We start from the raw sequence: 27603 nt of genomic DNA, 5'->3' as shown, positions 1-27603 counted from the left end.
GGCCCGGCGGCCCACTGCGCACGCGCAGAGACACCGCCGCGTTTTATTGGCCAGCGAGTTAACGCACGCTCCCGAGCGGCTCCCACGCCGCGCCGAGGAGAGGCGGTCGCGCAGGCGCTCTGCGCGCTCCCGGGCCTGGCTCCAGAGGAGCAGGCGCAATCCCCCGCTGCCGGCGGCTTGGCCGGTTGCCGGGCATGCGCAGTGCGCACCCTTTCGGGAACGTTCTGTGTCGTCTGTCTCGCACCAAGCTTCCTCCGCAAGGGAAATCCTGTCAGGGTACGGGCCGCCCGCAGCCCCGCTCCTCCCCGCCCCGCCTCGCCTCGCCTCGCCTGCCGGCGCCCGCGCCCTTCCCTGCCGCCGCCGCCCGGGCCCCCTACGACAGTGGACTGCCCGGCCCCTTGCAGTCGGGCCGCTAYCTCCCTCCCGCCCCCATTTCTTTCTTCCCCCCACCCCCGCCCTGAGCTCAGCCACCTCCCGCTCCGAGAGTACCCCGAGCCGGCCTCGGAGGCGGCCTGCGCTGGCGGGGACGTGCCGCTCTGAGGAGGGAGTCTCACGCCAGCCTCAAGCGTCTTCTGTGGAGCGGCGGACATGGCCCCCCCAGCGGAAGGGGGGAGCCCCGCTCCTCCCTCCTCTCCCTGCCCTGGGCCCACCGCTAGCGGCAGGTGCTGACGGTGCCCAGGACCTTGCGCGATCGGAGCCGGCTAGGGTAGAGAGGGGCAGGGGAGCGGCCTTGCCTTGCTGAGGTGCCGGCCTCGCCTCTTGCAGCTGCCTGGAGCGTCTTCACGTTGGGACGAGAGCCCTAGCTGTGGAAGCCCAAGGGCAGAACAGACTGTTCCGAGCCGCGGGAGAGGGTCTGCCWGGAGGAGCTTCATCCCTGCAGCACTGCTGCTAGAGTTAGAGAAACCTGCTGCCTCTCCTCTCTGTTTCTTTTGGTCTCCTGGAGAGGAGAGGTGAGTTGCTATCTTTTGCTCTTGCCCTACTCTAGCAGTGGGGAAAAAAAAGAAAAGAAAAAGAGGCTAGCTTGCAAGCTGCAGAAGTTGTTCAGGATGGCTTCAAGCCCCCGCTGACTGCTTGATTGGTTTTACCTTGAGAGTCAGCCCTGTGAGAAGGCCCGTTTGATGGAGAAAGAGATTAGCACCTTAACTGCGCGGTTCTCTCTCCTTTGCTGCAGTGCCCACTTTCACCGCTGCCTCCTGCTCTGCCTGCTCCTGCTTTCAGCATGGTAAAGAAGAATACTATCCCCGATGGGTAAGTATCCCCCACACTAAGCGAGAGGCAGGAGTGGGCACAGTCCTGCCCACAGAGAAGGGGCGCAGACCGCCCCAGGCGCTTTCTTGCCACAAGCATCTTCTCCACCATCTACAGCCAGGTAAGGTAGGTATTTTCTCCAAGACAGGAGCAACCCTGCCCATCACCCCCCAGGTGAGTATAATGCTCCAGCCTGTCTGTGAACACTTGTCCTTCATCAGCCAAATGCAGCCCTTCTTTCTAACCTTAACCCCACGTACCTACTTACCTGGGGAAGTGGGAGTGTAGTCCATCCTACTGACTACTCAGATGTTTGCTACCAAGAGTGGGGAAGGAGCAGATAAGATGGGAGCATGTGGTTGCATGCATGTGGCCAAAGAATATTTTCAAGGAATCGGGTTCAGAAACTTTTTTATAAGAGGACAACGAAAATGTTTTATCAGCAAAAAAAAACCCTGCAAATGCAGTATTCTGCTGGCTTTCTAATGACTTGAGCAGGAGTGTGGATATAGTCTCTTACAGAATAGGTGTGTTTCTATTCTCAAGCTCTGTTAAAAAAAGAAGAATGCCAAAGATTAAAAATATAACCCATGTGATGCTGCTGACAGCAATACATACTTCTTGGTTAGGAGGGTGTACTGAGATGTAAAGGTACATTGTTACAGGGCTGTAACTTTAGGTGGGCATTAGCCTTGTTTCGGGTGAAGTGTTACCCTTGTTTCAGGTGAAGTGTTATATTGCTTTATTAAGAACATTCTTCAAAAGAGCAATAAAAAACAAAAACATGATTCCCTGTAGAATATCTGATGTAAAAGCAGTCAGTAGTAACACAAGATTAACAAACTTACAAAAATAAGTTCAAGAAACTTTACATTTTATGTCATAGCTGACAAACACAAAGATTAAAATCAAAGCACTACTTAAAGCTAAGAGTTTCTTTCTCTTTATAGTGTGTATGAGCCTTCAGTTAGAAATTGGACAAAAAAAGTCTGAGCTCTAATAACTTAGGCTTGCAAAAAGTAAAGCAGAAAGTTTGAAAGAATAACCACCCTACTTGCTTTCTCCATACGCTGAAATTATCACTGAAATACAGGGAATGGATGAGATGCACATTTTTTTTTTCCCTCTTGGATTTACCTGAAGTAACTCAAAACATTTTGGCTACTGGCATTTTTCCCCCAAGTATGAAAGAAGCACTGAACTGTAGTATTGGTTTCTGTAATTAGAAACTAACACCTTTGTATCTTTTGAGGAGAGAAACCTGTGTGGTGGAGTAATTGGTTATAAAGCTAGTGCAGTCATCTGGCAAAGCGCATGATACTGAAATGCTTTCAGCTTTTTCAGATACTCCTTGATACAATTAACAGATTGTGTAGACATCCACAGTATGAGAGTTTGCCCTTAAAGGAATTTAAGGAATCCTAAGTCTCTCATTCTCAGAGCTAGCGCAGTACTTTGTAGTACTTTGTTGTAAATCTGAGTAGTAGACCTGGAAAAACAGCAGTGAATCCGGGAAGAAAAATGAAGGTAGTTTGATTTTTAACCTAGTTGAGGCTGCACATTCAATTTACTGTCCCCAGAAATAGTTGTTGGCAGAAGTGCGATTGTGGTACGCTGTGGCCTACCACAGGCCATAAGTCTAAAGCAAGTTGTACTATAGAAGTTTAGCCTCAGTCATGTCAGAGTATTGCAGTACCAGTAAACCTAAAAATAACTCTCTCATTTTTAATGATAGCATAAGAGAAATACTGTGGAAGATAAGCAAAATACAGTCAGTATACATAAGGACATTTTTAAATATATCTTCTTGATACTGTCTAGAATCTTTCTGCAGTGCTGAATAATTTTTATTTAAATTCTTGTGATTATTATGGTATGCAATTGCTTGTGTCTTAAAAAAGAAAAGAAAAAAACAGACAACTTGAAGCATTGTTTCTATACGAGAATTTAGTAGGGAATAGATTTGAAAAGTCTGTTAGTTAAAGCAATACGATAAATTTGAGGTTTCAGTTACATTGTAGGTAGCTTAGGATAGTGCAATTAAACAAGGAATGGTGAAATTGAGGTTTTGTTCATAYGTAGAGACTGTACTCTTTTAATTAAAAGATTGTAATCATAATAAACTAAAAGCCAAGCATTAGAATAGACACAGCTAATGTTACTTACTCCTCTTCTCATGTGGGAATAGTTTATAAATCCATATGCCTTATGTTGGTATGGCCATATTTGTCCTGGGCATTGTGTCTTAAAACAGGCAAAAGCCTTTACTAAACTTACTGTACACAAATCAAACTGTATTTTAGTCTATATTTGCTGTACAGAATGTAGTCAGGTACACAAACATCTTGTTTTTTTTCCTCTCTTACTTCATGATAGTCTTTGTTTTACTAATACAATTAGCAGTATTCAAACAAAAGTGTAATATATTACTGAATTCTCTCTTCAGTGTCAGATTGAAAAACATTCATTGTTACAACTTCAGTGTAATTTTGATACAAAGTGAACAAGTAAATTATCCTGCTGAAGAGCATAAACATCTTTTATTTTCTGAGGCTCTATTTAAGCTGAATGACCAAATAATTTGCTGTTATGCTTGGTCGTTATATCAAGATTATATAAAAATTGCTGATTATTATTTGAGTTGAACAAATAAAATAYATTGGTTAATAAGATGTTTTGTAAATGGAAAAAAAAGCAATTCAGAGGTCTTTGTGATGAACTGATGCATTACAAATGTATTTAAGTATCCACCTCTTACTATAGAATAAAACCTTTTTTTCTGGTTGCTGTTTGAAATAATATTTTTAAGTATATCAAGTATGAATTTGATTTTTTTTTAAATTGGTTAGATGGCTAATTACTGTCTCCTTCTACAACACTGTGTTTGCAGGATAATTAGAAATTGGCTTTGTAAAAGGATTGTGTTACAGTACTGAGCAGCCTTGCCAGTATCAGAACTCTTGAGTGTACTCAATAGCTAAAGTAATATTAATTGCCAATATTGCTGTTGTATCTGCAGTGCAAATCTCGCAATTTGTTCTTTCTGGCATGGTCTTGGTTCCGCGACTCTATCACTGCGTTCTCATCCCATTCTGGGTGTGAAGCTATTTGCAGTCTTTGCTATGGCAGTGGGAGGAGGAGGTGGAGTGGAAGTAAGGCTTTTCCATATCCTGTCCTACCAGAAAGCATTTCTCCCTTTTCCCAGCAAAGCCTAGAGTAGAGCTAAACAGTACAGTGGTCCATTACAGACTCTTAATTCTAGAAGGTAGTGCTGGAGAAGTGTTTCATAATGAGAGGCATAGGTATAAGAGGCACTCATGTGACACCTGCTACTGAGGTTTTCACTGTGAAGTTTTAGTTTTCCACAATGTCTGAAACAGTATTGTCCCTCAGTATTTATTGTGGTGTTTTATTGGTAGACCAGCCAGTAGAGGGAGATAGAGTTATCTAACAAACTTAGTTTCACAAAATGTTGTGGTGTTTTTACAGAATTATACATGTTTATGYATCAGCATCCCAAGTTCTACCATGGATATAATTTCATAAATTCAGGCTCTGTTCTGAAAAGCATCTGCTGACGCCTTCTTGGGTGTTCTTTTTAAATGATTTTTGTTTTTGTTTTTTTAAAAAAGGCCCAAGGGTGGGATGGTCTTTATTATAAGGAGAAAATTGAATTATTCCTACTTTTGCATTGTATACAGGCATATTTAACTGAATTGCTCCTCTACAGACTTAAAACTACAAGCATTTCCACTTAGATTGTAACTATGGCATAACTGCCTAATTTGGCCTACAAAATGCATATTCAAGGGTGAATGAGAAGGGAGGGTTACCTTAAGGAGAGAGTTTATTTATAAAGTAAAAGTGCCTGATACCATCAGGCACAGAGTACTTACAGTTCAAAAATGTGGGGTAGGGAAGAAATTTGTATACCTGAGTAATGATGACATCATTGCTGTACAACTGTAAGGTCCAGATCCTGTGTTGAAATACAGCAAATACAAAGTTATGCAATTACATATTCTCTGGTGGTACAGTAAGGAAGGTTTTCTCCCACACTTTACATCCCCGCTGACTGTAGTTTTTAGAGGCTATAACTTATCCATATCCCTCTTACAGAGGTTAAAGGAAAACGAAGTGATAAATCTCTGTAGTAACAGATGACTAACAGCTATATTCTATCCCTTCTGCGTATGACCTGTTCAGTATATGTTCTGTCTTGAATGTGTGTCATGGTCTGTGTAGGGGTATTTTTTCTTCAGCAGAATAGTTTTGATTCTGGAGTCTATAGAGGTGCAGAAGCCACTTGGAAAATAAAGCTGTATATGTATCATGCAAGTACTAGTAGCCAAAAAAAGGAGGAGAGGTTGAAAGTTGTATTTTTTTAAATAATCTTGCCACAGCTGAATCCATTTCACTCATAAGTTTCTCTACAGTTATATTGTAATTTTTGAGTGATTTGAAATTCACTTCCCAAGGTAAGTTCTAAACTGGTAATCCATACCGTACTACTACATAATCAAAGATGTTTATAAGAGATTCCAAAATCTCTTAGAAACCGTTAATTTGTTAAGCATAGTTTCAGCTATTGCTCTCTGAACTTACTTTTCCACCCATTGCAGCCTTTCAGGAACCTTTAATAACAGCATTGATTTTTATCTATTAGATGCAAATCATTCTGAATTAGTGCCTTTAGTTCAGTGTTAGTTCCTCCTACCCTGAAATACTCTGAAATGCTGGAATGTGTGGTTGCTGTATTGGTTGCTATGCACTGGGAAATGTAAGATGAGAGAGCCTTTATACTTAAAGTTAGTATTTGCCTGTTAAAAATACCATAATTACATTGTAGAGGTATTGCAGTATAGAGTATTTATTTACCTATTTATTTATAACAGAGAAGCGTTTTAGCATTTAGGATAGAAATAGCACTGATACCTTCCATTTTGGCAAACATACTTAAATTTTGTTTTGGTTGGGTATGAAGCTAGCTGGTGTCTACATGATCATTCAGTCTTAAGTGCTTCTGTTTAATACTCTGATGTAGACATCAGTTTCCTAGCGTATCTAAAGTAGGTTTGTGTTTCAGAAAGACTGACAATTAATTTTAACAGTTTTGCCATAAAGAACTTGTAATATATCTGTTGATCATTTGCTATGCTGTGTATTTTCACCTAATTCTGTCTCTGAGATCTAACAAGCAAAAGACATGAAGCTTTAGAGTTGTTTACAACTCAATGATTCCATCGTACTTTACATATAGGTTATTTATTAGCCTTCTAGGCCAACTTACTGTGGGAGGAATTGGTAGTGTCTTTACTTGAAACTGATACTGTTCTTAGCAAAAGAAAATCACAGAAGAAAATAAAGTACGCATCTATTTAAATGACTGAGTATAAGTTATATACAGTTGAATGCCTTGTTGCTTCAGTTCAACCTGTTACTAAACGAGGAACATACAGTTTTGGCCTGAATTCTGTCGTATTTTAGTTTAACATTCTTGTTAAGGGGATACAGTAACTGTAATTTCCAGTATAATTTTCTAAATTTTAGAACTGATTCATAGTAAGATCTGTTTTAACAACTACAATTTGAGTTTGTATCAACTGAATAAAACTATCTTAATTTCATAAATTGCATTGAATAATTACAGATATTAGTAATATTTACAATCTGTGATGTGTTTTCTAGTTTATTATATGTCATTATCTCATTCATTTTTTATTTATTAGCAATAAGCCAAATTTATCCAAAATATATATATTCTAGGGTTTTTTTTGTTTGTTTGGATAACTGTCTTGATGTTTGACGTAACCTTTGTGATTAACTACAGAAGCTGCAGGATTAATAATAAATTCTGTTCACTAATGCTATTGAAATTTGCCATAAACTTGTCGTTATCAGGGCTTTTCTGTAAGAAATTTCTTTTGTTATCCCACCTGAAGTTGGAGACTTCTATGCAGGCCCTGTTCATGATCCGAAGTTGATTGATCCTTAAACTTACTGTTTTTTAAAAGTGTTTTTCTAAGTTTATTGTTGTTTGGTTTTTTATCCTTTGTCCTTTAAGAGAGGCTGTTTTACCAGTGACTGCTGTTAAAAAGCATATTGCTATTAGATTCTTGAGTTAGCACAGATCACCTATATCTGGTAACCTTTACTAAGATACATGTAACTACTTCTATTTCTTCTTTTTTTCCCCCCTTTTTCCCCCTTTTTAAGAAAGCACTTCTATGTGTTACTGCATATCTCTGAAATTTTTAGATGAAAGAAAATGGTAAAGAATAAAATATGATTTCATTTCAATTAAAATAGGTAAACAAAAGTAATGTTTTCCTGTAAGCCAGACTTAAAACCAGTTGCCAAGTAGCTGACTAGAGTCTTTAATAGCAGTAATACTACTTTTTTTTTAACCAGAAACCATTCAAGAATCACAGTAATTTTGGGGGAGTGAGGTGGGGGAAGTGTTTTAGTTTGATTTTAATACTTTTTCTTGTTCCAGAAGTGATAYTTTTGTTTAGAACAGCAGGTACAATTCTGTCTGTGTTTTGATGGTAGTTGGGGAATGATGAAGACAAAACATGATAGGGAAGCAGGAACCGGGGACGTCAAAGAAAAAAACAGTTGTTTAATTTTTATGACTTGTTAACTTTCAGATCTTGGTCTGAAGGTAGTCCCGTGAATTGTTTAACCATTTGAAAACTTAGAGAAATAAAGCTGTAATTGAAAATACATCGTGTGTGTGCAATGTGTCACCTCTCATTTAAATGCTATTMTCTCAAGTACTTTTCTGTTAGAATAGTAATTCTGGTTTTGTGGCTTTGAATAGTCTAGAGTTTAAAAAATTCTGATTACMACCTTGGTACCCCATAAAAGCCTGTCGTAGCTATTTTGATGCATTTTTTTGTGCACTCCTTCAGATTCTGAAGGAAATTTGACTTGTTTGCCTGTTCTGTGTCAAGACCAAACAATATTACAGATTTTAGGACTATAGCTTGCTTTAATGTATTCTGCTAGGACTGTCTGCATTTTGTAACCCTTGCTGTGTTGCATTTTATACAGTAGTTCTCAAATTTCAGTTTCTACAGATCTGTCTGTCTTTTTCTGACCACTGTGTAAACTGGGAAGCCGCCGTGATTCTCTGAAGTCGTGTGATTTCATCTTAGATACTTACCRTAACATCCTTCTGGGGTGAACACTGCCAGCTCTGTGGCCAGTGCTACCTCTATGGTGCAAATGCTAGACATAGAAATAAGTATCACTGCCTCTTTCAGGAAACTTCTGCTCTCTTTTCAGCTACTTCCTGACCAGCTTGTCTTTTTCACTGAAGTCCCCTCTGTCATCTTTTTTTAATCATTCATGATGATGGTGTCAAGTCTTCATGCTTTTGACAGCATYTTGGACTTCTGGCATTGTTTCTTACGCTTAAGATCAAACAGATCACACATCCTGTGTCACAATTTCTTCTTAACACTTATTTATGTCTTTGCACCTGTAACTGCTGTTTCTCTGGCCTCCTGCAGCTCATCTTTCTTTACTGTTTTCTGTTTTTATCCAGACCTCTGTAAGAATTTTGCTTGATGTAGTTAGTCCCTGTCACCTTTACTTCCCCAGCCATATTCTTTCATTGACCTTGGAACAAACTGAATTTATTTGCTTAGCCAATCTTTATTTAATTGAACCTGCCCTTTTTTCTTTGGGATTATTTTTTGGTTCTGCATTGGTATGCAGAAATTTCATTTTAAAGATAACATACAAGGCATAACTTTTATATTTCCTGATAAAGTGCCTTCTGCTCATTTTGTATTGTAGAACTGTCATATACATTTAAAGTTTTTGATGTTTTCTTGTTGCAAGATGCGAATTTTCTTGGATGATATGTGAAGTCCCTTAGTCTGAAAGTTCAGAATTTCTGCAATCTGTTACGTAGCTAGTTTTCCAAGTAAGTTTTTAAGCAGYTTTTCTTTCTTACTCCTAGTTGCTTGGTATTTATGATGATCATGATAAATTTCCAGTCATATCATTTTCCAAGAGAAAGATTAAAGAAGACCTGAATTTCTAATTTATGGCATCTTCTGAATTAACTTACTACATAAGGAAGTTCCTAAGTTGGTCTTTTGTGGTTGGGATTTTTGAATTCTACTTTCCTTCGAAGTATTCCTAAAACTGTGCAAGTGAGTAATAGACTCTAGCTTGTTGTCAAATTTTAAAATATATTTTATATATCTGCTTTATATATTATTTATTATATATAAAAATTATATATAAAATACATCTGTCAAGCATTTTATGCCTGTTACTGGTACAGCTAACACCAAAAAGTGATTGAACTAGCTTGAAGGAGGGATACTGTGTTCTTGTTTGTTTTATGTACATAACATCTGCTGCAGTAGTTTCTATATCCCTGCACACAGTCCATTTTGTAATTTTATCTGGAAGTTTTAAGAGCAAAAGCAGGAAGAAAACTTCCTTGTCTTRAATAAGAGAACGTAATTTTCAGAGTTACTAGATTTGGCAAGAGACCAGAGTCAGTGTTAAACCTTAATTTGTTATTATTTTTAACAGTAGTTTGGATTGACTGTATGTTAAATATGCTTCATAGCATTTATTACCATTTTAAGATTAAGTGAATGAAATAGTTAAACTGTGCATAGGGTAGGTTTTAGTCTTTTATAGATTTTGGTTTGTTTTTTTTCATTGAGCAGTTCTTGTGACCAAGATACTTCATTAAGTTGTGGGCTTTGTWAGCTTCAGTAATAGTTCTCTGTACATTTACACTGTTGGTGATATTAACTGATTCACACAGACTTTATTTAACTTRAGCTAGAATAAATGGAACAGTCTCATATGGTGCTTGCTTTTTTGTTTTACAACTAGACAGCTACCAGCCTCCAAAGTTTACATGCTTGAAAATCCATCTTGAAAAACTTCTCAAGTTTAAACACTTTTCTTCTCTAATACACGATCTTTTGAGCAACACTTTACAAATGTGGTGATTGAGAATGTGCTCAATATTAACTGATTTCATCTGACTTTTSTTGTTCCCCTCTCTGCAATTTATAAGGCATAAAGTTGATTCAATATGTAGAATATGGTAAAAGCTTTTTCTACAACGTCTCTCTGTGACGCCATGTAAAGGTTGCCCTTGTACCTTCCCACCTTACCTTTGTCTKCTGCATGACAGCTGAGCTTGCAGCAGCCTTTCTAATCATGAGCCATTATTATTTCTTTGTTTTTCATTTGTTACCATTAAGCTGAGCATCTGTTTATCTATATTGTTAGCCTGAATCTCCTCTTTAGCTCATGGTGAAAATAAAAAAACATAAGTTGGTGCTAAAGATGTTGAGRTAGTAAATGATGTAGTTTGTTAATGTCACTTAGGCTTCCTTTCACTATGCTGTAAGCATTTGCTTTGTTACTTCTGAGAATCTGTGAATGTTAATGTTAAATTTTATATATTATCACAAGTATAATTATGGATATTTCATAGAGCATTTTGCCAGCCGACATCTAGTTTTTGTTCAGGTCACAGATGGGAACTGTGAGCAAAGGAAAATATTCAGTGAATATTCAGTGAACTCTATATAGAATATATAATATTTAATATTCCATTAAAATAGAGAATGCGATTTATTTCATAAATAAGGCCATTCTATGGAAATCAGAAAGGAATCCACAGAAGTTATTGGATATTCCCTTCAAAGGGAGGATTCATTTAAACATTGCTTTAGACAATTGTAAGTGAATGGGCACCAGAATTAAAGACTCTTATGAAGATGTGTATTTGATGTTCTGATAGTTGAGGTACTCCCTGCAAACACAGAAGGGTTGTGTAAATTTGAGGTCACCCAGTTGCATCTTCTGAGGTCAGAGAGAATTTGTACTCACATGAGGAGAAGTAATAGAAGTCAAATTTAGTAAGTTTCTTGTTTGGCACATTATAAGGTAAAGCTGGTATACTACTCATTGACCTGGTTTCTTCTTAAGATAAAGCTTCTCATATTTTTTAGGTTAAAACTCTCTGGAATATTTGAAATACAATACATCAAGATTTTCTTTAGTACAGTGTAAAATCAGTGCATATCATTTCTTTGCCTTTTTGGAATTAAAAGGCTTTTGAGTGCTCTAACACAAATCTTTGTATTAGTGATTTTTGCTTCAAGCCAGAGAATGGAATAATCTCTGTATTTTTTGGAGTGCCAAGATTTAGTACAGTAAACAATAAGAGGCATATTGCAAAGTAAACACACTTGCAAAATTTATAGGCTGTGTATTTTTTAATTAAAGTAAACCTAGCATTTTATTGTCAATTAAAATTATTAATGTGAGACTATGGCAAGCTTTTTAAGGATTTTTAGCCCAGCCAAACTGAAAATTTTCCATCCTATAAAAACTTTTTTTTACTCATTGAACCTTATCTTTCTGTTTGCTTTATATTCGTGCAACATTTTTGTGAGTGCTGCCCTACCATTTTGAGTGGAGGAATTTTTTGGAAGTTGATGCAGAAGGAAGGAAAACATTGTTTTCAACTGTCCTGAAGATACCTTGAAAACCAGTTCCTGCAAGATTTGCAGATTTGAGGATATAATTCTAGACTATAATAACAGTAATCATAGAGGTTGTCTCCAGGAAATACTTTCTTTACTCTAGTGTTACATGGAGAATGAAGATTCATTTTATTATGGTGTCTTCTTTTAGACTTGCAGACAGTAAGAATGTCTTTATGTAAGTTATGGAATGTGTTAAGTAAGCTTCTTCCCTGATCAGTCTTTTATTTTCAGTTTTTCAAACTCTGGTGCAGATAAATTATGATTGCTCGCTTTACATGCCCAGGGGATTTAGGAACTATCGGAGTCTGCTGTTTGGARATCTGAATCTTAATATATTATGCCATTAGCTGCATGTTCTATCATAGAAAAGAAAAAATCTTGTGTTTTTGTGCTTGGAAATATTTTAAATAACTATATATTCAGGCTATGTGAAATATGACAGCAAATTTTTGCCTGATGTTTGTAAGATATTTCACATATTTTGAAATAATAATAATTATAATTTTAAAGGAACAGTATATGTGTGCTTTGTTTTTTAGCAAGGTTTCATTCCTAAGAGGAAGGAATTTTGTTTTAGAAGTTATACGTGCAGCTGTGGGTGTCTTCTCTTGAATTGCACAGTTTGAAAGCATTTGAAAATAAATACATCTTTCATTACAGATGGCGGAGCTTGACACCAGTTGGACAGCCTATACCAGGAACTAGATTTATTGCGTTCAAAGTACCTTTAAAGGGGGTATGTATAAAAACTATCTGTGATTGGCTCTATTAAATAAATGCAAAAATAATAAAGGRTAACATTAATATTCATGCAAGCTTCAGGAAAGTTTTATGAAAAAATAATGTATTTTCTTTAAAAATTCAGATTAGCTGTTCTAGTCATCTATAATAACTTTTATATATGCTTTTCTATAAATCTGTCTCCCTCTCTTGTAAAGTTTATAACTGATATTAGTATTTTTATTTACCATTTACAAATCATAAAATTTCCATCTCCACCAGCACCATTCATTTAATCAYTTTTAAATGACCCAGATTCAACATACTATTTAACAACTTCCGATACTGTGTCCAGTTCTGGGCTCCCCAGTACAAGAGAGACATGGAGCTACTGGAGAGAGTCCAGCGTAGGGCTACAAAGATGATCAGAGGGCTGGAGCACCTGCCCTATGAGGAACGGCTGCGAGAGCTGGGCCTCTTCAGCCTGGGGAAGAGAAGCCTGAGGGGGGATCTTATCAATGTGTACAAGTACCTGAAGGGAGAGTGTCAAGGGGACGGGGACAAACTCTTTTCAGTTGCCCCGTGTGACAGGACAAGAGGCAACGGGCAGAAATTGAAGCACAGGAAGTTCCGCCTGAACGTGAGGGGGAATTTCTTCACTGTGAGTGATGGAGCCCTGGCACAGGCTGCCCAGAGAGGTGGTGGAGTCTCCTTCTCTGGAGATMTTCAAGGCCTGCCTGGATGCAACCCTGTCTACCATGTTCTAGGTGACCCTGCTGAGCAGGGAGGTTGGACTAGATGATCTCCAGAGGTCCCTTCCAACCTTACTGATTCTATGTTTCTATGATACCTGGTGTATCAAAGGCTAATTATTACTGTGGATTGGATTGTGATATGAATAGCATATCTATCAGCTACACCAAAACATAATTTTACAGAAATCARACACTCACTAAAAGATGCCAGCCACTGCATACTTTTAAAATTATACCAGCCTCATAAGCAAAAAGCTTTGATGATCTGAACAAATGCAGTATGTTTAAAACAACTCCTTACAGATTTCTTCTAATAATGTTTTTACCTTAATTAATTTCTTAACAACATGTTGTAGCATCTTACTAAGTTAGACAATATATTTAGAAATGTCTTACTTTTAGAAACAGCAGTCTACCTCAGTGTTAAGTGTTACTTTACATAGTACATAGCTTTTATCTTCAAAGGAAAAATTCTTTTAAGTTTTATTTTAGATTTTTTGTGGACTCAGTTGTCACTTCACAGTTGCTAAGTTGTTTCAAATTCCATTAAAAATTACTCCGGGATAGCTGAGAAATACCTGACTCACGTTCATTTTGTTTGGACTTAAACAACTTCCACTGTTTTTCCAGTAGTGCACCAATATCTGAAGTAGATAGGATTATATACTTGCATAGGCTTTCTACCCCATTATTCTTTTTATCTCAAGCTTCCCAATCACATACTAGCTTTGATAGGGCTATTCTGTTATTTATTGTTTAATTGGGATTTCTGTCTGTTTACAGGCATGAGATAAGTGCTTGTTAGCATCTTAGATTAGAATCTGTACAGACAGTTAGAAGAAATCACTAGTTACCCAAGAGCATGTGTAGTCCTAAAATGTATATGGTCTGTGGCTGCCTTCCTTTTCATTAGTTGTGAGCCCAGTCTACTTGAATTTCTGATCGACAAAAGACCTGAGAGATGCTGCTGCATCTGTTTTGGCACTGTCTCTGTTGGTTGTGGCTGAGCCTGTGTCAAAAGGCTCTCACAGTGGACAGTGCACTGTTCAGAGAAAATCCAATCTTGCCTATATGAGGTGTTTTCATATGTAGAGTGGATCTGTATGGAGAACACATTCAAAAAAAACCCACAGCTACAATAGGATAAGTAAACATTGCTCCCACTATTTCTTTCAAACAAAATTACTTATTAACGTGCCAACATGCAGCTTTCTTAGCAACTCTCTCTGAATCTTATTTAATAGTTCTGAGAGCTAAATGACATAAAAATACATTCTGCCAAGAGRTGAAGCAGACAAAAATGTCTGCATGTTTGGGGGGAGAAAGTTAAACCTTTTAGAAGAAACAAATTCTTGCATCACAACTTTGAATGTTYATGTGAAATGGTGATTTCACATTATTGTGCAAGACAAAGTAAGTTTGGGGGAAAGGGGACTGTGCTATTTTGCTTTTTGCTGTTACTTAGTTACTTAAAAACCTGTCTGTGCCTCGTTTTGTAGATTGTTTTGTCTATGAAATTTGGTGCATAGTTTAATAAATTTTATTAGTTTGTGCAGATGAGACTTGCGCACATTTTTTTTACCTTATGAATAGGAATACACACAAAATTCATGATAGTTCCATTTATTATCAATATAATACATGGATACGTTTCTGTAAACATTGCCCTTTGAATACTCATTTTTCCTCATTGTGATGAAAACAACTGAATCTTCTAAAAAAAAAAGTTACTAGAACTTTATTTTAAAGTCTTTCATCTCCATTTTTATTATAGGCCATTAACCAGAGGCTTACTCCAACTCAGAAATTCACACCAAAAGACCTAATAGCTGCGATGAAAGCCCTAAATGTGGAGCTTGGATTAATTATTGATTTAACATATACCACGCGATACTATGAAGTTAAGGTAATGCAAGAATAATAGCAAAATAAAACCATTACAACTATTTTTGTTTTAAAGTATTTGCATATTTGCTCACCTTGAACTGGAAGAAACAAGTGAGCCATGTAGGCTTATTTTGTGTGTCTAGCAGGAACAAAATTTTTATCAGAGAGGAAAGAACAGCTAGTTGCATCTGTGGTTTATTTGTGTTATGGTAGCTCAGAGTAATGTATTAAGATAAGCTTGCCAGGCACCACAGAAAAGATGCAGGAGACTGCAGCCTGTACTCTGAAGATATTCTTATTTACGTTAAGGTTTTTTTTAAAAATGATTTCTTTACTACTCTCCAATGGAATCTGTCCAGATGAGAGTACATTTTTTAATTACTTTCTTCATTTAAATTTTGTTACCAGCATTGTCCAAACAATTTTGATTGCCCTTTTAATGCATTGAGATGCATTAATGCATATATAGGAATGTTGTAGTTGACTGTTAATGTTCGGATATGCATGGACCRTAAGAACGAAAGTGGGGGATGTGTGATTGTGGGTGGGAGGGGTGAATATTGCTGGTAACTGTGAAATGGATTAGATTTGAGATAAAGGAATCTTCTCTCTTAGTGTGCTGCTTTAACAGGGATAAGTAACTCTTCTGTAGAAACTCTGATTTTTGTTTCAGATCAGGTCTTTATAACAGAAAGGTAAATGGTAGTTTCTAAAAGTGTGTCTCTTTTTATAGGATTGTGTTAAGTTCATTTTCAGTTGCTGGTCAGGATTTGATTTACTGTTTTATATCARCATTATTTTAAATACTGTTTAAGATTTTTCGTTGATGAAAGATTTCAATAATTTTTGCAATTTTTTTCTTCTTGTTGCTAGGATTTACCTAAAAGTGTGCAGTATAAGAAACTTTATACTGTTGGACTTGAAGTCCCCGATAATGCTACTATCCTACAGTTCAAAAAATGGGTCAGAAAATTCCTATGGGAAAATGCAGGAAATGGTAATTATCAGCATCTTATGCTGTAAAAGACCAAAATTTTATGTCAGTGGTAACTGTGTGATTTATTAATTGCAACCAATATTCACTTTAAGACATCAGAGATCTCAAACTTTCCATAACAGGGTCCATTATATTCTTATAAGAAGATGCATTTTGTGAACTACCAGTTCTCTTTGCATTTTAAACATGTCATTTCCAAATATGGCATGAGTTATTTGAATGCCCTTCCTAATAGTATTATACCTGTATCTGTGTAATGTGTCAAAGCACCTGCAAATGAKAAAACTGTCCTTTGGTTCGCTGATAATTTTTAAATGCACTCCTGAGCCACAAACATACATTGCTTGATACGTAATTTCAAGGCTTTTCGTACTACTTTACGTTGTTACAGTTAGGCTTTTTTTTTTAATGATAATTCCATAACTGTACTGGAGAAGGCTGCCAAGTTGAGTATTTGTTGAATGCCCCCATCTGAACTCCACCATCTAAGTACCTATTATACAAAGCTTAAATCAGTTGTCCACATCCATCTGACTTGGAATACGTGGTGAAAGATAAGGCTTCCATCTGTCTAACCTGAGCTGCTCAGGTGTCCCATCACTTCTGTCATAGCTTTATAGCCGTGCCTTTATAGATGTTCTAGATAGCGTAGGATTCCTCACATGGGACTGGGCACAGATACGTGGGCAACCTAAGACAGGCTGTTTAATCAGATGTAGCAGTTTTTTGAATTATGAGTCAATTAGTGTGCTCATATCATAGCAATTCTTAAAAATAAATTTACAGATACAACATCAGCATTTCCACAGAGCAGATCTGTTACTGTTTCAGTGTATGTGTGTTAGAGCAGTTTTCCCTGAGCTGTTATAAGACATTTTTCTGTGAAATAAGTTTGTGTGAGGTTTTTATATGCCTGTTTGCTGCTTTTACTTCCTCACATTTTTGCTAGTGATTCTGTCTGGGTAGATGTTAATGTCTTTGATATTGGAGGACCATTCTTTCAAGCTTTCTTATGCTATTTGATCTGGCCACTGTGGCATTATCTGTCAGAAAGTAGAGGGTTTTAATTGCCCAAATGCTTACTGTTTTTGCTCCAGAACAGAATGATTTTTTTGCTGTGGCTGGTCAGCTCTGWGTGAAAGAGCGCTGACCTAAATCTCAGGTGTGAGAGCATAAATTGGAAGTGCTGAGAAAATGACAAGGTACAAGAAAAAGTTAACTTCCTGAATAAGGAAAAAAGTTTGCAAATTCTTTTACTGACTTTTTTTTTGGGGGGGGGGTTGTTTGTTTTTAGGAGGAAGTACAAATTAGTATAAACTACTTGGGAATTACTAGTTTTCTTCTATCTAGTAATTTTTAATGTTACAAAGAATTGTCTTTATTTGAATCTAATTATTTCTGATTCTCAGAATCAAGAGACTCAATTYCTAATTTGCTGTTGAATGAAGACTAGGAGTTCTAGCTAGTAAAACCGTTTTGACAGGGTTTATATAACTTCAGAGATGTGAGAGTTTTCATTTTTGTATTAATATATGTAATATTATTTGTAAGTTGTGCTCTGTTTTAGATTACCCCTAAACTTTCTCAGGATTTTCCTTACAAACAACTTTGAGTAAATTGCTTATTTAGTGGTTGAATTCTTAGGACACTGACCTGGAATAAACTAACATCATCCCATTATAATCGCATTCTGTGGCAGATAGTTATATTGCATCTCATTCAAAAATTTACAGAAGTCCCATTTGAAAGACCTTCTGTCAGTACTTTGTGTCTACCGGAACTTTGTTCTACTATTTGTTAAAATTTATCTTCTAACAACTAGCCTAAAACTCTGAATCAGTTAATAATATTTATTCTTATGCCAACTTTGCCCCTTAAGTGTTTTTTCTTCTCCACCCATGACACTATATTCAGAATAGTGTATGCATGAATCTGAACTCCTCATTGCTATAGTTCAGCCCAGTAATTATCCAGATTTTTTGTCCAGTTAATGAATTCCTCTAGTAATATATTTCAAACCCCTAGACATTAAGGACATTATGTGTGTTTTCTATTTTTTACAAGGTTTGCAGAAATCTGTAAGGTAATCTCTTCAGTTTTACATTTGCTAGTTGTTAAAATTTACTTTCAAATATGTACTTCTTGGGTTTGTTTTGTTTTTTCTTTTCCTGTTAACTGCAGTTGTGGCTGAAGGCAGGTAACTACTTGTGTTATCACTCCTCTTCCTTTTTCTTGAATTCTGCAGTTAATCTCAGTCTTCACAGGTTTGGAAGTAATTAGTTTGCTGCTAGAGGTCCAGCATGAAGTGGACAAAGTCTGGATGTGTCTGTTCTTTTACAAGCGTGACAGTATAATTTTTTTAAATAGCAAGCATTATTTATCACTGCTTTACTAGGAAAGTACGTTTTTTTCTGTTTTGCATTAATTCTGTAGTAATTTCACTTTCTGAACTATTGAAGTCTTGTGTTCTCCTTTTTGATAGAGAAACTCATTGGCGTTCACTGTACTAATGGAATTAATAGAACTGGCTACCTTATATGTAGGTAAGAGTTACATTAAAACTGAAATCATTGTTCACAAAGATAGTGTGCTTATATTAATCTGTAAATCACATGGAGCAATAATTTGATCTTGTTTTCCTTCAGGTATCTTATTGATGTTGAAGGCTGGGATCCAGAGGCAGCAATCCAAGGTATCTTACACAGTTTGAACTAAGGCAAATGTTTGTGTTGTAATTAACAAAATAATTCTGTTACAGTAGCCTTAGAGCTTTCGTGTGCTGGCTTCCACAGAAGAGTTCCTCTGACTGTTGATTCTATTCTAGATGAAGTTTGAGCATTAGCAAGTTGGCACCATAGTAGAAGGATGTTTCAGTTTCTTAAAATCTGGGGGTTTTTTGTTTTTGCTTTGAATGATTTTTCAGTCATAAGTAGCTTCCCCTACTCTTTTTTTTTTTTTTAAAAAAAGACTTGCTGCAATGATAGCAGATTGCTGCAGTATTTAATACCAAATCAGAATGTTTTCAAATTCATGATCTTGTGATGAACAGAAATGTACCTTCACATTTTTTTTTTTTTTTGGCTCAGTTTAAGGACATTGTTAGACTCGTATCTTTTCTTTTTTAGCTTTTGGTGATGCTAGAGGTCATCGCATGGATGGTCTTGTGTATCTCACAGATCTCAGAACACAACCGATGAGAAGGTAAAAGGCTTTTAGTTTGTGTGCTTAAAATTTTCCAACATGCCCACTGGTATTTTGAAAAGCTCACTTCCAGTTGTAAGCCAAACTGCCCTCTCTTAAACTTTTAATATGCAAATGTGCATATTTTGTAAGATTTCTGATAGGAGTAACATGAAGTGAATATACTTCTTCCATTTATCTTTTTAATTTTAATGGTTGATCTAACTGATTTTACTACTGAGCATTGGTGTTACTGTATCATACTCTCCTAAATACATTCAGTCAATCAGTATTCCCTTATTATAAGTTTGAGAGCAGCCACTGCAAAGAACCTCATAATAAGCTCTGTGGTCTACTTGCTGTTGTTAGCGTGGTAGAACGAGATATTTTAAAAGGAAGTACGGCAGTTTTAGAAATAAAAATGCATGAGAGAAGCTKCCCAAAGTGAAATATTCTGCTCCTCTGTTGGTACCACTTGTATCCCTGATGCATAAAAATTTTATTTTTCACATTCGTACCCTATTGTACCTAGGAATAGCTAGCCTTTGCCTCCTACAGTGATTTCTCATAGCAGTAAATTGATTTTAAAATAATACCTGACTGATTCAGGTATTTTTAATTTAATTGAATGCCCTTTGGTCGTGTTTAACTGCCATCATTTCTATAGTCTCTGCCTGATTAAGTTAGTCTAGTATCAGGTTTTTGAATAGGTGTAGTGCTTGTCTCACATGCTTTAGGGTGTTGTTCTAAGCTTATGAAGTTTAGGTATTCTAAGATTATGAAGTTTAGGTATACTCTTTTGTTCCCTCTACCCCATCCCAAATAAATTTACAAAATTAAAATTTACTAGGATAATTAGGAGCACCTATAAATTCAATTTATATGCAGAAAGTTCTGTCATTCTCAGCTGAATAATGTCTTTTTTCCCCCCTCATTAGTATATTTAAAAAGGAAGCTTACTTGAGATGTTTTTATTCTCCCTAGTAACCTTGGAATGGATGTGTGGGATTCAGAAGAAGATACTGTTCCTCCACCACATGCAATGGAAGGACCTGTAGAACGGTTCCCAAATGAAGATTTTCAAGGGTAATGGGCTGAAACATGTAATTAGAAGCCAACAAAAACACATAGTGGGAAAGATAAAGATCTCTTACTGTGTGCTATTTTTTTTTCTACTAGAAGTTCACTATAATGTTACGGAAGGGTCAGCTGATTTTGACTGCATTGAGGATGATGTTTTGAAACACTGAAAGTACTGTAAATATTTTAGCTTAAAAAAGTTTTTATGGATATGGACTACCCATGCAAAATATATTTACAAAATTTGACACAGCAATGAAAAGATAAAAGAATGTCTTCTATTAGAAGTCCTTAAGTCATTAGATTCACTATGGAAAATTTTACAGTTCAAAGGTTCTTTTGCTTTAATTTGCTATACTTCATCCATCCTATATTATTCTAGATAAGTTTGCAATTTTTTTAATTACTTCAGAATCACTTTGGTTTTGTCTTTTTTTTTTTTTTTTTTTTTAATTTTTTTTATATTTTTTTTTTTTTTTTTTTTTTTTTAACAAGTATTATGGAATTAGTTAAATGTTTGTTACAGCTTCTGCTGTGACACTTTTTGAAAGTTTTGTAATCTTACTGCACAGTTTAGATTCTTTAATAGCTTGGATACCAATATATTTTACTTACTATGTTTTTCAATTTGTAGTGAAAAAGGCTTGTTTTTTTTAATAACTTGTGGCACATACAAGAATAGATGCTCTATTTAAGATAAAAACTTTACTTCACAGGCCTGGGAAAAGATTAAGAATTTATGATGACCACTCACACAGCGATTTGCAAGGACAGATACAGTTGAGAGATTTTGATTTCATTAATAAGGGGCCTGGACAAAGACGAAGGCCATTTCATGACCACCAGTCTCAGGATGATTTACGAGCACCAGTGCAGATGAGAAATTGGGACTACAATAGGGGACCAGGACAGAGGCGAAGACCCTTTCCTGATCACCAGTTTTATGATGATTACCAAGAAGATATGCAGCTGAAGGACCTAGAATTCAGTAACAAGGGACCTGGACAACGATTGAGACCTTTTCATGGGCACCAATTTCATGATGATTTACAAGTAGAGAGACAGTCAAGAGATTTCGAATTTAATAGGGGCCGAGGACAAAGGCAGAGATCTTTTCCTGACCATTCATCTCACAGTGATTTGCAGGAAGATGTGCAATYAAAGGATTTTGATTTTGTTAGCAGGGGCCGTGGCCAGAGGCGAAGACCCTTCCATGACCACCAGTCTCACGATGAATTTCAGAACCAGATGCAGTTAAAAGAGTTAGATTTTGTCAACAAAGGTCCTGGACAAAGACTGAGGCCCTTCCATGACTATCAGTCACATGATGACTTACAGCCACAGATGCAACTGGGAGATTTTGAATTTGTTAAAAGGGGCCGTGGGCAGAGGTTGAGACCTTTTCATGATCACCAGCCTCACAATGACTTACAAACAGAGATGCAACTAAAAGATTATGATAATAAAGGTCCTGGACCAAGACACAGACCTTTTCATGACCAACAGTCTTATGATGACTTACAGGAACAGACTCAGTTAAAAGATTTTGATTATGCTAATAAAGGACATGGACAAAGGCTGAGATCTTTTCATAATCATCCAGCTCATGATGACTTGCCACATGAATGGTGTTCAGACAGGTAAAGTATCCTCTTGCTGTAAGAAGAGAGTTAGAGAATAAAAGTGTAATCCTCAGCACTTAAAAGTTACATTTCAAACTTGAAACTTGAATTTTCAAGTTTGGAATTTAACTTATAAGTGCTGAGGATTACACTTTTTGCATATATTATCTTAAAATAATTATCCTTTTCAAATCATATTTGATCAATTCATTAACTTTTCTTTTTTGATTTATGGGAGGGTTTGGCCTATGTTGGAGTGTTGCAACTTTAAAAGCCAGCATTTCTTATTTAGAATTTAGAAGGTTGGATTTATTTGATTTAAAGCATATGCATTTCCTTTACCTCTTTAGAGTCAACTTGAAACAAAACTGTTTGTCCCACTTTGTTTATAGTGAAACTTACATTTAAAAAGCAATCCTCAAAACAGCAGAGAATATAAGATTTTATTTATGCCCTCAGCCAAACTGAGATAGACAGTAATATTACAGGGAAGTTTGACTTTCCCTTATTTATTTCATAAATTAATCATTTGTTAACAATCCTTTCCTTTTTGAACTAGCCTTTTCATATTGTCCAAAATACATATATCACTTATTTGTAAACCTGTTGGACTTAATAGTACRATTTCTGAGATAAGCTTTCAAAATATTTTCTATAATTCAGAAAACAACAATGTATTTCGGATACTGGGCTAGTAAAGTCTGATTTATTTTTAATCATACAGCTGAAAGATTATTACATCATTATACTGACACTCACTATTTTGAGGTGATAATATGATTAAGATTAAAATTTTAGTATTAAAATTTATTTTTTAAATTAAAAGTAAAAAGATTTTCATCTCCTAAAACCATATTTATATTTGTCAAAAGCTTACAACTATTTTTACTCTTTTTAACATGTGATTCTTCTCATTATTTTCAGAAGTCAATCTTTTTCATCCCATGAAAATGTACCAGAATCTCATTTCTCCTCATCTCCTTCACTTCACAGAGATTATGGGTCTGATAGTGATGACTTTAAAAGAAGTTACAGGTAAATACCAGTTTTCATATGTTGGGTTACTCACCTTTACGCCATTGTTCCCCTAGTATTGCAGCTATAAAATATATAAATGTACAATGTAAAAATTGGTGTTAAAATATTTGTTTAAATATAGCTTAAACCCATGTATCTGAACACTGACCAAATAGTGATTAAACTGTGATCCATCTATATTAGGTTTGAGTGTCTTCATGATGTTTATGTCATTATGGCTTGAGAATCCCTGACTTAGGCGATTGGCATGGCAAGCATGATTCAAGCTAAGTTACTACAAAACGTGAAAAATTCTTGTCAGCAAAGAAAAAAGCAAAGTACAGGTGCTATGTTTAACTTTCACTAGTGCCTACAACTACCTAACTGAAGGGTACAGAAAAGAGAGCACCAGATACTTCTTAAACATGCACAGTGATAGGATAACATGCACAAGTCAACCTGAGAAATTGTGGTTAGATACACGGAAAAAGTTTTAATATGAGGATGGTTAGACACTGTAACAAGTTGCCCCGAGAAGTTGTGGATTCTTTTATCTTTTCAGGTACTCAAAACTTGCCTGGACATGACCCAGAGCAACCTTATCTAGTTGGACTTACAGGTGGTTGGATAGGTATTTCTAGGGAACCCTTCCAACCTAAATTAATCTATGCTTCGGTGAAGGAAAAGATACTAAAATTACAAAGATTGTTCTGAATTGGTTTTATATGCCACTTATTTTACAAAATAACTAAGGTACTTGTGAGTAAAGAGAATCCAAAACAAAAAGTATATATGCGCACCTGTCATTTTAAGATCCCTCTATATATATTTTGTAGAAATACAAATACTGCAGAAGAATGAATTAAAATATTTTGAGATACACTTCCAAAGTATATTGTTGCTTATCGAGACTGTAGCAGAGAGCTATTATTATGTGTTCTTCACAGGAATGAAAACATGGTCCCTAGGTAAAGAAACTCTCAGTGAATAAGGAACTTTAATTAGAAAAAACACTTGAAAGAAAACACTTCCTAGCAGAATTACCTAACGTAAGTTGTAACTTTTTGTTCTCATTACAGTAATCGACCAAATTGTCCTGAAGAGAATAGGAGAATGCATCCTTCAGATGAATTTAATAGAGGAAAAAACAGATTTGCACCATATTCTTCACGTACAATGCATCCATCTTCATCTGTACACCAGGAAGATAGTTCAATAGACTATGAAAGAAAAYCTTTTCAAGGTGAAACTGCAAGAGAGATGGAACAGGGCAAAAGGTTACCAGTTGTAACGGTTGATTACAATTACGGTTTGCCATTAGATTATGGACCTGAAGAGGAAGAGAGGACACAGTATGATTTACCTCCAAGGGACCGCTACAACTGGAATTGAATAAAAAGGACAGTGTTTGCTGAGCTTAGACTTACATTTACCCATTTTACTTTGTATGTGGACCATTTTTTTTTTAAACAAATTAGAGAAGCGCAAATTTTGATAGCAGAGAACTTGTCTCTGTTGTAAGATTAGCGTCTACTGATGTTTGGTTCTTAAATTTATTAGGATGTATTTGTTAAGTGTAGTTGGAGAAAAGGTCTAAGTACCCATGGAATGAAAATAGTCTTTCCTTTTAGTGAAATTGGAAACCTATATCTTAAAGCAAACTACTTTCTGACAGATAGTAATTGTGTCTTTTATTTTAAATTTAATATGTAATGTCAAGGTGCAAAACTTATAATAAAATACTGCACCATCAGGTGGACTAGCATTGAGATTATGGCTACCGTGAAACAAGTGAAACAGTTGTCAGCTTGATCTTTTAACTTGATAATAGCAGTTTGAATTAATGCTAGCAAAACCGAATGTCTTTGACTTGAAACCTTTACTACTTAAGAGATATCCTTAAAATAGACACTTACTTTTAATAATAGAACTTAACATGAGATGAAGTTTTGGTTGTTCTGTGGATTGAGTGCACAACTGATGGGTAAGATGAACTTGTTCCACCATAGTTAAATGGTTTGTCTATATCCTGTCTTCTCTTTTGGTATTTTCAAAGTCTGTGAGATCTCTGCAACACTGCAGTTTAATTCCAGTTTTTCTGTACATCAACTGAAGAGGCCTACGTTCACTGTCTTTCATAGCAGATTTTTTTCCCCCAGATTGCTAAGAACTTGAAACCAACTGGTTTTCAAACACTGTAAATGTCAAACCTGCTTTTCAGTAAMCTGAAGATCCCATCCTGATTGTTTATTCCTGATCTCATAGATTATATATGTTTCAGAATAGCCCTGTACAGATGAATTTCACAATTTTCTCAGCAACCCATCGGAATGAGGTAGCTTATATTATCAGCTTGTCCATCTCGGCTAGCCAAGATTGCCTGCAGGGTAAGTGCATACACTTCCCTATTTGTTAGTCGGATCTGTCTCCTTCTGTTGTGTTTTCTACTAGCTTCTGGTTACAGTACGGCAGAGTAATTTACTCAGAGTAGAAAAATAACATCTTCAGGTAAGTTTCTTTTAGATTCATGCATTGGAACAATCTCCTCTGGAGTGCCACTTCACTGGATCTCCAGAAGGAAGTGCGATRAACAGTGACTAAGTTCATGCCAGCAGCTGCCTCCCCCTGTATGTAAACAAATATTAGTTTATAGGACAGAAAATAGTATTAATACAATACCCAGGTAAATGAAAAATTAAATTTTACAAATTTAATAATTTTTWCCTTTTAAATAATATATTTTCAAAGGGGGCATCATAGTGAATAAGGATAAAGCTAGACCATGGCATTAAATTTAACAATTAAAATGAATGTTTCAGGGAACACAAGGTGTTATGCAGTTAAAAAAACTGCTTGAAAAGCAGCATAGCTGGAAAGCAAAAAGCAAGAAGGTGTAAGTGTGCACTAGCAACTGCAATAATAAGAGTTCATAGCTAGAATACACAGACCTTTTTTGGCTTTTAGTAGCAGTGTAAAAGTTAGATTTCTGATCTCCTGGTTCTGTGGCTACTAAATAAGCACTAAACTTTCAAAAGCTTGGAATGTCTAGCAACTCCTGTTAACTTGCATCACATGCAAAAAGTTCCAGGAATCAAAGGATTCTGTGAATATATGCCTGATTGCCTTTACAACTCAGAACAACTTTGGCTTTGTTCATTATACAAAGTAAATAGTTCTCTCTTTCACAGCTGTGACGYTTAATCAATGTCACAACACAAGTAAGCAATGAGTAGGATACAATTTATTAATTTGCAGGCATAGGCTATTCACATATCAGAGGAACAGAAAGAAAGATCAATCAATAGTTAGCAAATAAAGCAGAGTCTACGTACCACCAAGCAATGTGGGCRCTCAACCTCGAGGAGTTTCCTGGTCAGGTGTCCCCAAACCAGGGAAGAGGCAACTTGCATCTGTCTCTCCTAGTGAAAGTCCCCTTCCCTTACCTATAGATACACCTGACAGTGATGACCACAAGTCATAAGACAAAACTTTGTTCAGCTGGWGGAACTAAGATGTGGTTCRGATGAAACAAAGATGGGGTTCCAGGTGGTCAGTTCTTGGCAAATTGTCCTGTTCACGGGACAGTGCAGCTGTCCAAGTTCTATTAATAAAGCAAGTTGTATCAGCCCTCAGGTATCTGCTCATATTAATAACTTATATAACAGTGGCTGGAGGGCAGCCTGTGGAAGCAGGTGTGCCTTTGGTGGAACAGTGGGGTTCAGTGTAGCCTCCCTTACAACAGCAGCTAGTCAATTTTATTTCTCATTAAATCTGTGGTTGTGAGAATGGTGCAGCCTCATTCATGTGGTCTCAGGAATAAAACTCTAAATATTAYCCAATTTTGGAACTGAGCACTTAGTATTAAGAAAGAGTAGCATTTCTTTCCTTGCTTGCTCTTTTATAAATAATGAGGGACACACTAAGAATCATTAATGTATGCTTCTTTATTTGGGGAGAAGGAAGATCTGCAACTCAGACTACTATATTGTTAAGTTCTTACAAAAACAAACATACATGGTGGTATTCTCCAGCGGAGAGCTAAGAATTAAGGACTGACATTACAAATGTCTTTGTTTTTATACTATGTAAACGGTATTCATAAAATGAATAAAGAGCAAAAATTTGTGAAAGTTAAAAGCCCAGAACCATTGTTTGGATTTAATATTTTTTGGTTTTAGGCCTGAATTATGTTTTTAGAATTGAAATACCCTACAATTAAGCCTYTGTTATCTGAGTCATGGATGCTAGGTTGTTCTGAGTGACTGGAAGACTGATGCCTTGGAAAGCTCAACACAATCAGAATGTAGCATCTCCAGGTGGCATTAGGAGGGGTCTAGCTAGGCTCATTATTTCTAGATCAGTGGTAGTTATTACCGATTCTGGCTCAGTTCTTGCAGGGTAATTTGAGGGTTTCCATACTGCTCTAGGTTTTGGGAGCCTGTAAGCTCTGTTGCAGTGAGGAATAACTGCAAAGAGCCATCTCAAGCCCAAAGCCAAATAAGCTTTATCAAGCTCCATTTATGTTACTAAATTAAATGTATCTGGAACTGCTC

At 36.4% G+C, this 27603-nt stretch overlaps 1 protein-coding gene across 2 annotated transcripts; it reads left to right on the top strand.

The window, feature by feature from the left end:
* The first annotated feature begins 189 nt into the window (after window positions 1–189).
* On the top strand, window positions 190–27187 carry LOC146600340 (uncharacterized). Of its 2 annotated transcripts, none has more exons than XM_085325729.1 (12): window positions 190–276; window positions 1172–1248; window positions 12453–12528; window positions 15042–15173; window positions 16028–16151; window positions 18634–18694; window positions 18797–18843; window positions 19277–19352; window positions 20316–20417; window positions 21128–22051; window positions 22958–23068; window positions 24130–27187. In XM_085325729.1, exons 2-12 carry the CDS (start codon window positions 1220–1222, stop codon window positions 24440–24442), a joined length of 1995 nt encoding a protein of 664 aa, XP_085181855.1. In that variant the 5' UTR covers window positions 190–276; window positions 1172–1219; the 3' UTR covers window positions 24443–27187. The 2 variants fall into 2 exon arrangements, with proteins under 2 accessions (XP_085181855.1, XP_085181854.1); XM_085325728.1 differs by lacking the exon at window positions 190–276 and adding an exon at window positions 867–950.
* The last annotated feature ends 416 nt before the right edge of the window (window positions 27188–27603 follow it).

The sequence above is a fragment of the Rhea americana genome, unplaced genomic scaffold (assembly GCF_003343005.1).
Source record: "Rhea americana isolate MKP2758 unplaced genomic scaffold, rheAme1 scaffold_122, whole genome shotgun sequence".
NCBI classification, from domain to species: domain Eukaryota; kingdom Metazoa; phylum Chordata; class Aves; order Rheiformes; family Rheidae; genus Rhea; species Rhea americana.
This window is presented reverse-complemented; position numbering and strand designations above follow the sequence as displayed.